At 58.0% G+C, this 14402-nt stretch overlaps 1 protein-coding gene across 2 annotated transcripts in view; it reads left to right on the top strand.

The window, feature by feature from the left end:
• Positions 1-14402, top strand: part of TECR (trans-2,3-enoyl-CoA reductase) — a 37162-nt gene that overhangs the window by 20580 nt on the left and 2180 nt on the right. For both annotated transcript variants that reach the window (XM_067563446.1, XM_067563445.1), the window contains 10 exons: positions 7667-7718; positions 8656-8700; positions 9258-9361; positions 9452-9567; positions 10201-10306; positions 10493-10565; positions 11339-11382; positions 11726-11783; positions 13198-13286; positions 13552-13597. In XM_067563446.1, the coding sequence (XP_067419547.1) occupies positions 7667-7718; positions 8656-8700; positions 9258-9361; positions 9452-9567; positions 10201-10306; positions 10493-10565; positions 11339-11382; positions 11726-11783; positions 13198-13286; positions 13552-13597 (733 nt within the window). The remainder of the gene's footprint in view (positions 1-7666; positions 7719-8655; positions 8701-9257; positions 9362-9451; positions 9568-10200; positions 10307-10492; positions 10566-11338; positions 11383-11725; positions 11784-13197; positions 13287-13551; positions 13598-14402) is intronic.

A 14402-nucleotide genomic window follows, 5' to 3' on the forward strand; every position in this document is an offset into this window, starting at 1 on the left:
TTGGAGCCCGTTGCGGGCTGGCAGTCGTTAACGCACCTTGGTTGAGTTTGCTGGGTCTGGGCCCAGTGCCTAGCAGACAGGCACCTGCATCCCACAGTGCTGCCCGTGGGAGTGACCCTTACTGGCAGCCTGAGCAAAGAGGGTAGGGCCTGTTGCAGGGGAGCAAGCTGCGCCCCGTATGCTGCCCTGGTGCTGCCCAGGCTGTGGGTACGCACAGGGCTGCATATCCATCTCTTGCCCGCTCTAGTGTAACACAAAATACTCCCATCTGGTGCAGGCTCAGAGGGAGGGAGGCAGCCGCAGCCACGTGTCTGTGGCGCCTTGGCCTCGTCTGGGGCTGAATTCTCCTTCTGAAGCAGGGTAAATACACTCCTGCCCTACTGACTTCGCTGCGTTTCGGCCTGACCCGTTCACGCACACGTGGGTGATGTGCACTGAGCTGGCTGTGTGTTGCCGTTTGTCTTGGGGAGCGAGAACAAGACACACGAACACTCGGTTTGTTTAGTTCAGCGAATGTCTGCTGATGGCTCCTGACACACACTGCTTGCTGCCACCTCTGTGTGGCTCGGAGAACCACTCCCCTCTGGTCATGCTGACATGGGCAACCCCCAGCCTCCCTCTGATGTATCCCGGGTCCATGCCACATCCGCTTCCAGCAATGCATCCGGCCTTCCACTGCTGGTTCACGCTGCACCGGTGCACCGCTGGCCTCGATTCATCTGCCCGGTGCAATCCCCCAATGTCCCCCCCTTCAGCGACAGCTCAGAGCTGTGCCGTGTCAAGCTGGCCTCATGCACACCTGAGAGCAGCTCTGCCCGGCTTCCAAGCTGCATGCCCCAAGCGGGGCGTCCCGGAGAGCAGTCCAGGTGTCACGTGGCTGTGCTCAGCTCTGCTGGCTGCCCAGCCCCAGGGCCAATGCCCCAGTCCTGCATCAGCGGCAGGGGACATACAAGCATATTGAAAAATACTGTTTTACAATGGGTTTATTGCAGGGTCCCTGGGGGAGTCCCCTGAAAAGCATGCAGGGCAATAGTGGTGGCCGCTCAGTGGCAGTTTCCCCGTAGCCGGGACCTGAGGAAAAAAACAGGGTCCTGAGTTAAGGGATGGACAGCAAGGCGACCGAACCACGAAGTGAAGCCATTTACCTTGCCATGGCGTCCTAGCACCCCCACCTCATCCATCCTGGAGGCTCTGGTGGATGGGGTGGAGGAGGGAAGGGAATGTGCAGGGTTACATGGAGGGGCTCAGAGGGCCATCTGGGCCCAGAGACCACGTCCTAGAAGGCGACGTGAGCGAGAAGGAAACCCTTGGTGCAGCCGCAGAGAGAAACAGTGTCATGGGAGGAAGACGCAAATGAAAGGATTCAACTCCAGCTCCTTGCCGGCTAGTAATGATACATGCCAGGCCTGGAGTGAGGGCTTAGCCCCTCCCCACACCCCGCGGGACAGAACCATTCCAGGCAGTGGGGTGAACCAGTCCCATGTCATTGGCACAAAGAGCCACTAAGGGAGCTGAGCTTGAGACTTGGGGGAGAAATACGGCCTTCCAGGGGCCCAGGGTGCGGTGTCCCATGGAACCCAAACCAGGGTGGCTGGCATGAAGGGTGCACTGCTGCAGCTGGTGCTGGAGCAGGCTGTGTTGCTCTTGGATGAACAGCTGCAGTCTTGGGTGGTTGGTGGAGTTACAGTGGCCACAGAGAACGTATCATAGCCTTGTGCAGTGCAGCGCTTTGTGCAACATGTTGTTGTCCTTCCACCCCCTTATCAAATGAGATGGGGAGCCAGCATGAGCTGACGGCTAGAGCCTGGGAGGGAAACGGGGGTTCTGATCCCAGCTCTTTCGAAGACTTGCTCTGAGAGATTTGGGGCTACTACCGTCCCCACCATGTGCTTCAGTTTCTCCTGCATAAATGGGGACAATGATGCTTACTTGCCTTCATACGTACCTTGATCTGTGCAAAGGGGGGGGGGGGCAGGCTCCTCAGAGCAGGGAAGTGCCTTCCTGTGTGGTTTGTACAGCACCTAGCGCAAGGGGGCCTTGATCCTGATTGTAGCCTCTGGGTACTGGTGCCGTATGAACAGCAGTAATGATGACAGACACACGTTTTTAACAGGGACCAAGCTGCCAGGGAAGGGGTGGATTCTCTGTCTCCTGGTGTCTTCAAGACAGGCTGCCTTTCTGGAGTGTGCTTTAGCCAGACAAGTCCGTGGGCTCAGTGCAGGGGTAACTGGGTGCCATTCCCTGGCCTGTGGTAGACAGGAGGTCAGACTAGAGGATCTAATGATCCCTTCTGGCCTTCTCTACAAATGTATCTATGAAGCCAGGACCTTTTCTTGGGACACCTGCCAGGCGGGCACATGGAGTCTCCTCTCCAGCCCAGCTACCAGCACAAGGTGACTGGCAGTGCAGGCAGAACAGAGGGCTGGGTCCCTGAGAAACTCTTCTACCCAAGAACTGCCACATCACGCAGCATCCCTGGGAAGGAGGCCGAAAGGTGGCATCTCGCTGCACTTGTGCTGCTGTTCGCTTTCCTGCCTGTGGATGCCCAGACGATCTGCAGCAGCGGCAGCCTAGGTGTAAATCCCTCTCCTCCCCCATCGCCAGACACAGAGAAGCCGCGGGGTTTAACGTTACAGGCGCTCTGAACCAAACATGCCAGCTCTGCCCAAATCTTACTGCTGTTCCCTGTGTCCTTCCCAGCAGTTGGTGCCAGCTGCCCAGCGTCGGGGAATGGCTGTCCCAGATCCTGTGAGAGCAGACTCCTGTTCCGTTCCCCCGCCTCTAACCTATTCCGAGCTGTCCCTTTTCCCTCTGGAGACCAATCCATCTGTCCTGCCACTGCAGATCCTCTCTGTTTCTGCCTGTCCACCTAGCTGCTTTCCTCTTTTCTGCCAGCACGCATTAATTGCTGGTGCTGAATCCCAAAGCCTGGAGCAGCCTCGTCCATGCCCCCAAATCCAAGCTGCATCGACTGACTGCCAAAGCGGCAGCTAAGGCTTGGAGTTCCCCAGGGGGCCGCCCCTGTGATACAGTCGCACTGATGACCACTGCTGCTGGGAGACGGATTTTCCTCTGCCTCTGGGTGGGAAGGGCCTCGTTCAGAACCACCATCTTTGCTGAATCTGTCACCTTGTTGGGGAGATGACAGCCAGCACCACAAGCCTGTGACTCCATTGTTGTTGCTGGTTCGAAACAAGCTTCCTTTCGTGCTCAGCACCATCTGGTCCAGGAAGTCGAGCTCTCTCCTACCAAAGCAGGATGCTGTGAAGTGAGGCCTTGAGGGGCACGACTGTTCTAATAACCCCTTGCTCTTATCTAGCACTCTTCATCTGTAGGTCGCCAAGCACTTTGCAAAGGAAGGTCAGTAGCATTATCCCCATTCTGCACACAGGGAATCTGAGACACAGAGCAGGGAAGTGACTCGCCCCAGGTCACACAGCAGGCCAGTGGCAGAACCAGCAGTAGAACCCAGAGCTGAGCCCCAGTCCAGTGTTCTATCCATCAGGCATCATTGCCTCCCTTGATATCAGGTGCCTTAGCTAGCAACTGGGGAGGGCTGGGGCGTTCAGTAGCAAGGCCTGCATCTCTTCCCTCCTCTGAGCTCTGGGGATGGGTGGCCCCAGGGTATTCTGACTGCTTCCTTTGCATGTCACCTGCCAAAGCCAGGAAGCGCTGCCTTTCAGACCTCGCTCTGTCATGCCTGCGTGTGTGGCAACACGGCAGGGATAAACATGCCCTGATCCCGTGTACCATTCAGGCCCCCGTACCTTGCGGAGGTGCAGCCGGGATCCCAAACTTGACTTTTTGTGGATCCTCTATATTGCAGTCTTAAAAGGCGTCCTGCAGAGGAAAATAGGCAAGGCTCCTTTTCTCTGCTGCTTAATGAAAGGGTGTTTCTGTGAAAAGATTCAGATCTTATCCTCCTTGGGAGACACTGGCTTACTGGGGGTTTGTGGGCATTGTGACAACCCCGGTATGGAGGAAGTGAAATCTGCTTAACTGAGGCCCGGTCCATACTAAAAAGTTTTGTCTCCCAATGTCAGCTTTGGTTGACAAAACAGCGGTGGTATACATGCTACAATCAACCCCTGCTGACACAACTGCCCTGTTTCAGCAAAATAAAACCACCTCGACGAGAGGTGTAGGGCTTTTGTTGGCTTAGTTAGGGCAACGCAGTGTCAGTGTAGTCCCTGTGTCCTCTTGCATTGGTGGTGGAGCTGTCATTCTGGTCACTTTCACTGCTGGGCTGGAGTGGTGAAATTGACAAGAAAGCTCAAGTCTGGGCTGCTGTAAGCTGGGCAGCTGGTTCCCACTCCCGACTGGGAGCCGGGCGAGAAGCCCAGGCTGCTGGTCTCCGCTCTGGGCTGGGAGCCGGGGCAAGAAGTCCAGGTGCTTCTCCACCTCCTGCCCCCTGAAACCTTGCCCTGTTGATTGTTGTTTTTTGCACTGTGCCATGTGATTGAAAAGGCTTTAAGGCACCCTCAAGCTCCCACAGCACATTATTCTACCTTGTCCTGCGTGTGCACACCCTTTGTCTGGATACCCAGAAGTCAGTCGGAGGCAGGCATTGTGGCGTAGGTACAAAGGATAGAACACTTTGATTCTAACCCTTCTGCCACTGTTTCACTCTGTACCTACTTCCCCTCCCAGTGTCCCACGCTGTGACCTGTGGCTGCTGCCTCTGCCCCGCCCATCTCCCAAGGGTGCTACGAGGACTGCCTGAGTAATCCCTGTGCTGCAGAAATGTTAAGCGTCCTTGTTATTTGAGGAGGATCTCTTAGACGCTTCTTAGTCACTTTGCTGACTTGTAAATTTCATTAGCCCGGCAGTGTCTAATCCCAAATAAGCTTTCAGCTAGGCTGGGCTCTTGCCACGATCGCAGAATTTAAACCCCTGCCCCACACGCTGGAGTACTCGCAAAACACAGTCCTGCGAGGGCTGAAATGTTGGCTCCCCCGGCCCTGCAGTGAAACACTCAAGTCTAGTCCCGCTCTGAGAAGCTCCCACACTTGTTTGGGTTCCTCTGACCTATGCTGTCTGGCTGGAGAACCTTGTCCCAGGGGAGCCAGGTCTGTCAGCTGTGGGAGTGGCCGTCAGCTGTTGTAGACACTCTACACCAGCACCTGCTTGGATGAGCTGGGTTTGCAGTGGGCACGCCCTCCTTATATGTTCGTGTCTGCTCCTGCAGTGATTCACAGAACGTCCTTAGCTCAGGCCCAGTCAGCATTTTGGAATGGGACTGACGATGGGAGGGGTCCTAGGAGCCGTGGGTGAAAGCTGGCGTTCTCAATGGGATGAACAGGGGCGGAGCGTGAGGAGCAGCAGAGGTCTGATCTGTGACCAGCTTCACCCAGGTGCTGACGGGCCGTGTGCACAATAATATGCAGCACAGCCTCGTATCCGACCCATTGGGGAGCAGGGCGTGGACTCCATATCTCCAAGGATCGGGGCGTCGGGCAAACCTAGAGCCCTGACCCCAGCCGTACTTTGACCTATGTATAAGGACTATCAGAACAGTGGCCTTGTCAGTCCAGTGTCCCAGCTGCTTCAGAGAATGGGGCAGGAAACACCCCTGTGAACAGCTATGGAATTCCCTGCCCGTGAAAGAGGTTTCTTCCTGAGCCTGTGAGTCGGTGCTGATGGCTCTTAGGTGTATTACGAGAGCAGCGAGAGGCCTGTTTAGATGGAATAAAGGGGCCCAAAGAATGAGAGGTGTTGGCATAACCCCCTCACGGTCCTGCACTAAACTGTGTTAAACAAGGGGTGGGATTTGGCATACAGAGACCACAGCCTGCCTAGTGCCATGGCAAACACGTCACTGACAATCCTTTTAACATTGTGCTGAAGGAACAGAAAAGAAACAAATCAGTGAAAGCATTTGCGGTGTAAAGTACAAAGCCAGGCTTTCATTTCAACAGCATCCCTTGGTCCCTTCCCCTTTAGCTGTACGGCATGTTTAGCCTTTGACAGTCTCTGAGATGGTGTCAAAGATGGTGATAACCGTCCTTTTGGAGGAGGAAGAGAAGAAGTTAGTTAAGAGGGGACTGAGGCTGTTGAGAATGCCTGTTCTCATTTCCTTGATGCCTGAACAAGACACACGCACAAATGGGAAGAAAGAAGAAGAGCAAGGAGAGAGAATGCAGCTTCTGGCTTTGGCGAAACACAGGCCCAGCATGTAGTCTGAACAGCCACTCCAAGATCTGGCAAACTTGTACCAGCAGCGGGTTGTTCAGGGCATTGCTTTTAGTTGCCTCTCTGGTCACTGACTCACAGCTGTGTTGCAAAATAAGCAGTGGTGGCCAGCTGCGTCAGACTCTTATTAGACAGAAGGCAGAGAGAGAGAGAAGAAATAAGGGGGGGAGGGGAGGAGCAGACAAAGAATCCCAGGTGGTATTTGGGATTCAGCCAGAGCTGGTGGAGTTGCCGATGTCACCTGGCTCCTTCTCTCTGGCATTGTCTAGTCAGGATGTCTCTCAGGAGCCAGGGTCCCAGGAGCTGTGGTTGGGGTGGCAATCAGAATAGGGATGTTCACTCAGTAGCCAATTTTTTCTCCCCCAAATCTTTCTTTGAGGACCCCAAAGGGAGTGGTGGCTGGAACAGCCCACCCCCTTGTTACTGAGTCCACCAGTTACACCTAACTTCTGACACATCAGTTTTGGTTCACTGACTTCTGGCCCCACGCTTTCCTTGTTTACTAGGCATGATCTTAACAGTCCTTGAGTTACACTGGGGGGCCTTTTTGTTTGGACTAACTCCGTGTCTCTGTCTCTTGCCTCTTTTCCCATCAACATACGTTGCTCTAGGAGGTTCTTGTGCCATCTTAGGAACTTAACGCTCTCTTTTAGAGATCAGCTTCCAGTCAGAGTACATTTGTGGACCCACTTATTACAACAGGCCCCAGCTGAATGCGCTGGGTGCTGCACGAATGCAGGGGTAGAGACGGTCCCTGCCCCAAAGAACTTGCAGTCTAAGTAAACAAGACCGGCCGGGTGAGGAGGAAACGAGCACAGAGAGGGGAAGTGATTGCCCAGGGTCACATGGCAGGTCAGCAGCAGAGCTGGGACTAGATCCCAGGTGTCCTGGGTCCCCACCCTGTTCAGTAGCCCATGCTTCCTCTACCACGCTGCAGCTGGAGGAGGGCTTGTGCCTCTATTTACAGTAGATCAGGGCACCTCCCAGCCACGTCAGACTCTCCCCTTGGGTGCAGTTTGCTACTGAGCTGTGTCTGGCTGCCGCCACTGGAATCCCTCTGGGGTTTTTTTTGCTTGCTTTGGTCCGGCGAACAGGTCGAGCTCCTTCTGGCTTGTGCACCATCGTCCAAGCTGTTCAGGGCGTGCCGACTGCTTTTCCTGGGGCACTGCAAGGCCCAGGGGGAGCCCGGCTCGACCTTCAAAGCTCGCTGGCCATTTGTGGTGCTGGCAGCAAGGAGAGAGAACTATGAAACTGAGCACGGTGTTTCTGAAAGCTTCAGAGACAAATGCAGGGTCCCCAGAGCTGCTCTGACCCTTAGGGTTGAGCAGAACCTCGGCAGAATGCAGACAGTCTCTTCCCAGGCTCCAGGTGTAAGGTTATGGGGGCTGGGAAGTCTGTAGCTAAGCTCCTGCTGATGTCCCTGGTATAGGATCGGGCCCAGAGTCTGTGATAGCCTGTGTCTGCTTCTCTGCAGGTGGAGCCCCATGCTACCGTCGCCGAGATCAAGAACCTCTTCAACAAGTCCCGTACGTATGGAGCTCGCTCGTGTCGGCGCTGTGCCCCCACCCTCTGCTCACTTGTCATCCCTGTACCTCCTGTTCATCACATTCCCTCCCTCTGCTCGCTGCTCCCCTGGGACTGGCGCCCCCCAGACATCGAGCGCTGACCTCCAGGGCAGATGCGGGTGCTCAGCTGCCTGGCAGTGTCCCATGGGCTTGAGCAGAGCCAGAGCTCAGCTGCAACGGAGGGGGCCTTTTCTCGAGGCGGCTGGGCACAGACAGACAGTGGGGTTCTCTCCATCTCGCTCCCAGCCAGTGCTGTCTGGTGTCACCCCATCGGGTCCCAGGCCTGGCCTGGGCGGCGGTGAAACAGGCTGTGCTGCACGCCCCACGAGCTCAGGAAGATATCGAGTATTCGGGAGAGGGTTAATTAAAAGCAGTTTCCAGGGGGAAGCCACCACTTCTCATGGAAAACTTTGTTCAGTCAAAAATCCAATTTTCTATCAAAAATCAGACTTTGACCAACTCTGCTTCCTAGTGCATGGTGAGACGCCTCTGCAGCCTGTGGCATTCGTAGCGCGCCGTCATCGCAGTGTCTGTGCCCTGAGATCCCTGTGAGCGAAATTCCCCCTGTGCAGCGGGCCAGCGCGTAGTGTTATGTCCCACAGGAGCCCTCAAAAGGGGACATAGTGGGTGCCTGGGCCTTGTGCTGGTTGCCCGCACAGGGGGGTGTCCCCCTGGCATTTCAGTGCCTGGCCTATGGGCTTTAAGACCTGTTAACAGCGGGTGCCATTGAGGCCGGAGCCAGCCTGTACGTTTCTGCAGCTCAGCCTGGAGAGTCTCCGCCTGTGCTGAAGGGGGTGGCCTGTCTCCATAAAGGCAGCGTGTCTGGTGCCGCTCAGCTGGCACAGTCGGGGATTTTGGAGCCATGTGGTTGATGATGTTTCTGCTTTTCTCCCCGCAGATCCCCAGTGGTACCCGGCCCGACAGTCCCTCCGGCTTGACCCCAGTAAGTTGATGCTCCGGGTGGGATTCTGACAGCTGTTGCGGTGTTTTCCCAGGGGCGCCTCTCTGCTAATTGTATGCCCCACGGGTGGGGAAAGTGCCCAAGGGGCGAGGGGAACACACAAGCCAAAAGGCAGAATGGCGTGTCTGTGGGGCTGCTCGGTAACAGGCCAGAGGGCACAGCTGCCCTGTGAGTTCAGGCCGGGCTTGTTCGGCGGGTGCTGACTCTGTTCGGAGGGGCGAGAGATCTGATCAAAGGACTGGGCTCTAGGAAGACCCAGATTTCTGGGGAAGGGCCCTGTAGGCTTCCTGGCTCGTACGCAGGGCAGGGCGAATTTCCGGGATCACAGTGTGTTCCCCCCACCTGCAGCAGGGACTGTGGTTCCTCTCCACATGGCTTTTCATGGGGCGGTCGCTGTGCTGCAGCGAACAGGAGAGCACAGTCGTGTGTCGGGGGTTGGGGTCCCTCTGGCATGTTGCCATGGAACCGGGTAGCACATTGCACCGGCGTCCCAGTTGGAGCCCTCCATTGCCCTCCCTGAGTCTCCGCTCTCCTTCCAGAGGGGAGGTCCCTGAAGGATGAGGACGTGCTACAGAACCTGCCAGTGGGCACGACGGCCACGCTGTACTTCCGGGACCTGGGAGCGCAGATCAGCTGGGTGACGGTGAGCAGTGCCAAGGGTCTGCCTGAGAGGGCCCCGCTCCCCATAGGCCCGCTCCTCCCCCCTGTGCTCACAGCGCTTTCTGCCTTTCAGGTCTTCCTCACCGAGTACGCTGGGCCTCTGCTCATCTACCTGCTCTTCTACTTCCGAGTTCCCTTCATCTACGGCCCCAAGTATGACTTCACCTCCAGCAAGCACTCGGTCGTGCAGTGAGTACCCTCTGTGCCCAGGGATCTGGGCCTTCTGAGCTATGGGGGGGCAGAGACCTGGCAGAAAGCTGGAGCCTTAGGAAAACAAATGGATGGGACGTTGCTGCCACTCCTGGAGGGTCCCTGCCTCCCAGGCCAGGCCTGCAGCTGCCAGGTTGGCCCCCCTTCCAGAGTGGGATGAATGGGGAAGAGAAAATCACCCCTACAGGGACACAGTGCTGGTCAGATTCCCTGCCAGCCTCCTCAGGCAGTCTGGGCCCTGATGTCATTGCAGACGCTGGACAATTCGGCCCGTGGCCAGGCCATGGGGAAGGACCAGGGATTGGCGAGTGCTCTGAGCCATTGTGCCAGAAACCCAGTTGATTTCTGGCAGGAGGGAACAGCTCACGCTCCCCACAACACCTCCTTGTGCTCCTCAAGGGAGCTCTGCTTCAGAACTCCAGCGTTGCCCCATCCAGCCCTGCTGGTCTCCCCCAGGGCGTGGGGGAGGAGGAGCCTTGGGGGAGCTGGCAGGTTCTCTCCATTGGGTTGCAGTGGTCTTGGCTGATCAGGACGATTTCCTAGCTGGGGACATCCCCAGCCCGTATCCCACTGGCACCGGTACCAGCTAACCCCCGGCGCCTTCCCTTCCAGCCTGGCCTGCATCTGCCACTCGTTCCACTACATCAAGCGCCTGCTGGAGACCCTCTTCGTCCATCGATTCTCCCACGGGACGATGCCCTTGCGCAACATCTTCAAGGTGAGTGGGGTGGAGGGGCAGCACCGGGCAGATGGCAGGTCCTGAGGGGCAGGTGAAGTGAGGGCGCTTGGGGTGTGCAGGACCTGCCAGCCGAGGGGCTGGGGCAGCGGCTGTCCTGGGAGATCCCTTTGGCTCATCTCGTTAGTGGAGCCTCTATTAAAAGAACATTTCCTGATTTGTCTCTAGAATTGCACCTACTACTGGGGCTTTGCGGCCTGGATGGCGTATTACATCAACCACCCACTGTACACCCCGCCGAGTAAGTGACCCCTCGCTGCTGCCCTCTGTGCACTAGAGGGCGCCATGCGCTTCCAGCCCTTCTCTCTGATGGACCAAGTGCCCGGCAGGCTGTCTTTCCTTTTCCGGTGGCTTGCTTCACCCCCGTCATTCCCCGCGAGGCGTGTGGGTTTCCCGCGAGGCGTGTGGGTTTCCCACAAGGCAGTGTGTCCGTATGGCACGTGGAAAACACCGGGATCCTACCTACCGTGCACCAGGCTTTTGTTAAACCATGTGGTTACAAGGCGCTGGGCTGAGCAGCTGAGTGTGACCACACATTGCAGAGATGGGCGTGTTGGCAGCATTGTGCTGACGGAACCATCCCTGGCCCAGCTTCCTAGCGTAGCCAAGGCCTTAGATGTTGGGCCAGTCCTGGCTTCAGGCTAGTCTGGCCTGTGTCACTGCAGAACTTTTGGTGACTTGGATGTGTGCTGGGGGCACTGTCAGCCCTGAATGAAGGGGGCTGCATCGTTCACAGAGAGGGTTTTTCTCCCAAGTGTGTTAATTAAATAGTTAATTACAGCAAGCCGGGATAAACGGCTGGGAGTTGAACTCAGCCTGGGAATAGGGTGCAAACGTTTCACGGGGAGACTAATTATGCCTTGGAACAACTCGCCCGCTGCCAAGTGGAGTCTCCATCGTGGTGGAGGCTTCAAATCTTGGACACGGTTCTCAAAGCTCCACTCCGCTCGGCCCCAGGTTCTGGGCCAGGCACTGGTGCAAGCTGCTCACCTCTGCCCTTTCCCCTCCCCACAGCCTACGGAGACGAGCAGGTGAAGCTGGCGCTCATCATATTCCTGGTAAGAGCTGCTTCTGGCAGGGAGGGCAGAGGGGAAGGAGGCTGCTCGGCTGGGCTCAGGCCTTGGCTCGGTGCTAGATGGGGGTTGGGCACCTAGTGAGAGTACTCTGGGGTGTGCAGAGGTGGGGGTGCCAGCATGTGGGGCTGGAGGGAGGGAAGGAGGAGGAGGAGTGGTGGGTAGCATCGCTCTGTGCCCAAGGGCCGCTGGACTGTCTGCAGCCAGGCCATGCCCCTCTGAGCTGAGCGGAGGTGCTGCCGCCACAGGGGCGCTGGAGCCACCAGGCCGGGAAGGGAAGGGGGCAGCTGGGACCCAGGGCACTGATCGCCTCTCTGCTTCCCCCCAGTTCTGCCAGCTGGGGAACTTCTCCATTCACATTGCCCTGAGGAACCTGCGGCCAGCGGGTGAGTGGGTGCGGGGCCCTGCTGGCCCTCCCAGGGCTCCTGTGACCGGGCAAGGGGCGGCCAGACTGAGGGTGGGAGCGGGGCCTGTTTCTCTGGCCTTGGGGACACCCAGCCTGGCTGAGGTATGGGGGTTGGGAGCGTGCTCTGGGTCCTGGGGTGTTGGCTCTCCCCCAGGAGAGTCTGAGTGAGAATCCACCCTCCCACGCCCCTGGCTCCCATTCCTGGAGGATTCTCCTCCCCAGAGTTTTGCAGGGGTGGGCAGCAGCTGAATATCTAATGTAAGAAATGCAGGAGAAAACGCCCTCCCTTCCCCAGGCCCCTATAAACCTCCTCAGGGACAGAGACAGGCAGGAGCCCCCCGGGTCGCCATCAGCCCAGGCAAACCATGGGGGAACTAGCACTGCAGGGGTGTGTGTGTGTGTGTGTGTGTGTGTGTGTGTGTGTGTGTGTGTGTGTGTGTGTGTGTGTGTGTGTGTGTGTGTGTGTGTGTGTGTGTGTGTGTGTGTGTGTGTGTGTGTGTGTGTGTGTGTGTGTGTGTGTGTGTGTGTGAGAAGAGAGAGAGAGACGACCCCATTGGGCTCTTCAGACTATGAACCCTGTGCATGTGTCTGCCGGGGCCAGCCCGCTGTCCCCCCGCATGCTGGAGCAGGTCAGTGGGAGCTCGGAGGAGGCTGCATGCCCAGGGCCAGAGGGAACTGAGCTAAGGGACTTGGGCAAAGCTCCGGGAAGCAGCAGCCACCTTTCCCCATCGCTGCCCAAGCAGTGGGGTCTGCGGCTGGGCTCCACTGCACCGATGCCCCCAACGCAGGTATCCGCAGGTCCTGTGTGGCTGCAGCTGTCTCACAGCAGGACGTGGACAGACACGTGTCTCTACACCCCCCACGGCTTTCCTGGGTTGCCTCCATCTAGGCGCTGGCAGCTCCAGTGCCTGGTTCCCCCGTGTGGCTGAAACAGCCTGGCTGGCAGATCCTCGGTCTCCAGGCACAGCCACCCTCGAGGCCTCAGCCTCTCTGGGCAGGATGTGGAAGCGCTGGGCATTGTTGACTTGATCGGGATGTGGCTGTCCCAGATCTGTGTAGTCCCAGCAGCTAGAGAAGGGGTAGGAAAACTCTCTGAATGAGTTCTGACCAGCCTGGCACACTGCCTCTTGACTGCCCCACCAGTCAGGTCAGCCCCATGTGCTCCCTGCAGCGGGCTGCGGGAAGCACTGGTGTGTGTGAATTTGGAGTCCCCACCGTGTCACAGGAGCAGCACCTCCCTGGAGAATGGTGCCTGCTTGGCTGCTGCTCTGAGTCATCCCCTCCCCACGTGTTCCCGGAAAGCTGATCCCACTCCCTGGGAGGGTGGAGCGGGAGGTCATTGGCCACGTGAAAGAAAATAAATCTCACTGGATTTCTGCTTCTCTCCCTCCCAGGCTCCAAGACCAGGAAGATCCCATATCCCACCAAGAACCCTTTCACGTGGCTCTTCCTGCTAGTGTCCTGTCCTAATTATACCTATGAGGTGAGCCCCCCCAGGCCTGCAGTGAACTGGAGGGGTCCCTGATCCCAGGGATGGCTGGCCCTGGCAGCGCCTGCCTGCCGCGCCGATCTGTTTCAAGCTGCAAATGGCTTAGTGAACTTGCCAGAGCGCCCCCTTTCTGGGAGTGAGCGCCACGCGCGGGAGCCTGGCCTCCCCAGCGGCTCCAAGACAGCCACCCTCCACGCAGGAGAAGGGTTCCGCTCAGCCCCCGCTTCCCCAGCACTAACTGCAGCTGCTTCCCTTTCAGGTGGGCTCCTGGATCGGCTTCGCCATCATGACCCAGTGTCTGCCAGGTGAGCGTGATGCGGGGGAAGGCGCCAGGGTTCAGGGATGCCCCATTGTCTCCCCACACTGTCCGGCGGGCGTGGGCCAGGCGGGTCTTGCCTGCTCGCTGCCAGGGCCACCCGTCCCTGCTCTGTGGGAACAATAAGCACCCTGCCGCCATGTCACAGAGGGCGAAGATCATCTCCCTCTCACGGGGAAGGGGGGGAACCGAGGCACAGCAGGGGAAGGAACCTGCCCGAGGCATTGTCGTAGGCGGGGAATAGAACCCACGCTCAAGGAGTTTAGGAGTGTCAGCCCAGTTCCTGGGTTGCAGGATGAGCTGGGTTTATAGCCTGCCTCCCCCCCTGCACTCGAGGCTGGTCCTGGTGCCCAGTGCCAAGGGGACGGCCCCGCTCTGCAGGGCACAGGCACGGCAAAGGCTGCACTGTGAGCTGTCCTGCAGCTGAGGCTCTTGCGTGATTGGCCCGGCGTGGGCTGCTTTCCCTGGAGTCCCCTGGCTGCCTTCTCCCGGGCCTGGCACCGCCCAGGGGCATCCAGCCCAGCGGTGCAGAGCCCCGCTGCTCTCTGGGGGAGGTGCAGGGACCTCATCTTGTGCAACACAGCTGGTTCTCAGCCCCCTGGCAGGGCAGCGTGCGGTGGGGGCTGACCCAAGGGCACAAAGGAGATGGTTGCTCAGCTCTCGTTTTAGGCCCCGGGGGTCAAGTTGTTTTCCAACCTGACCCAGCCCTTTCCCCAAACCTGAGTCAGCACCACTGCCTCCTCCAGTCAGGGGTGGGTGGGAGGGTAGCTCTCCTCCAGGCCCAGGGCACTCAG

The sequence above is a fragment of the Emydura macquarii genome, unplaced genomic scaffold (assembly GCF_026122565.2).
Source record: "Emydura macquarii macquarii isolate MOO-44397 ecotype Brisbane River unplaced genomic scaffold, CSIRO-AGI_Emac_v2 contig_2485, whole genome shotgun sequence".
NCBI classification, from domain to species: domain Eukaryota; kingdom Metazoa; phylum Chordata; order Testudines; family Chelidae; genus Emydura; species Emydura macquarii.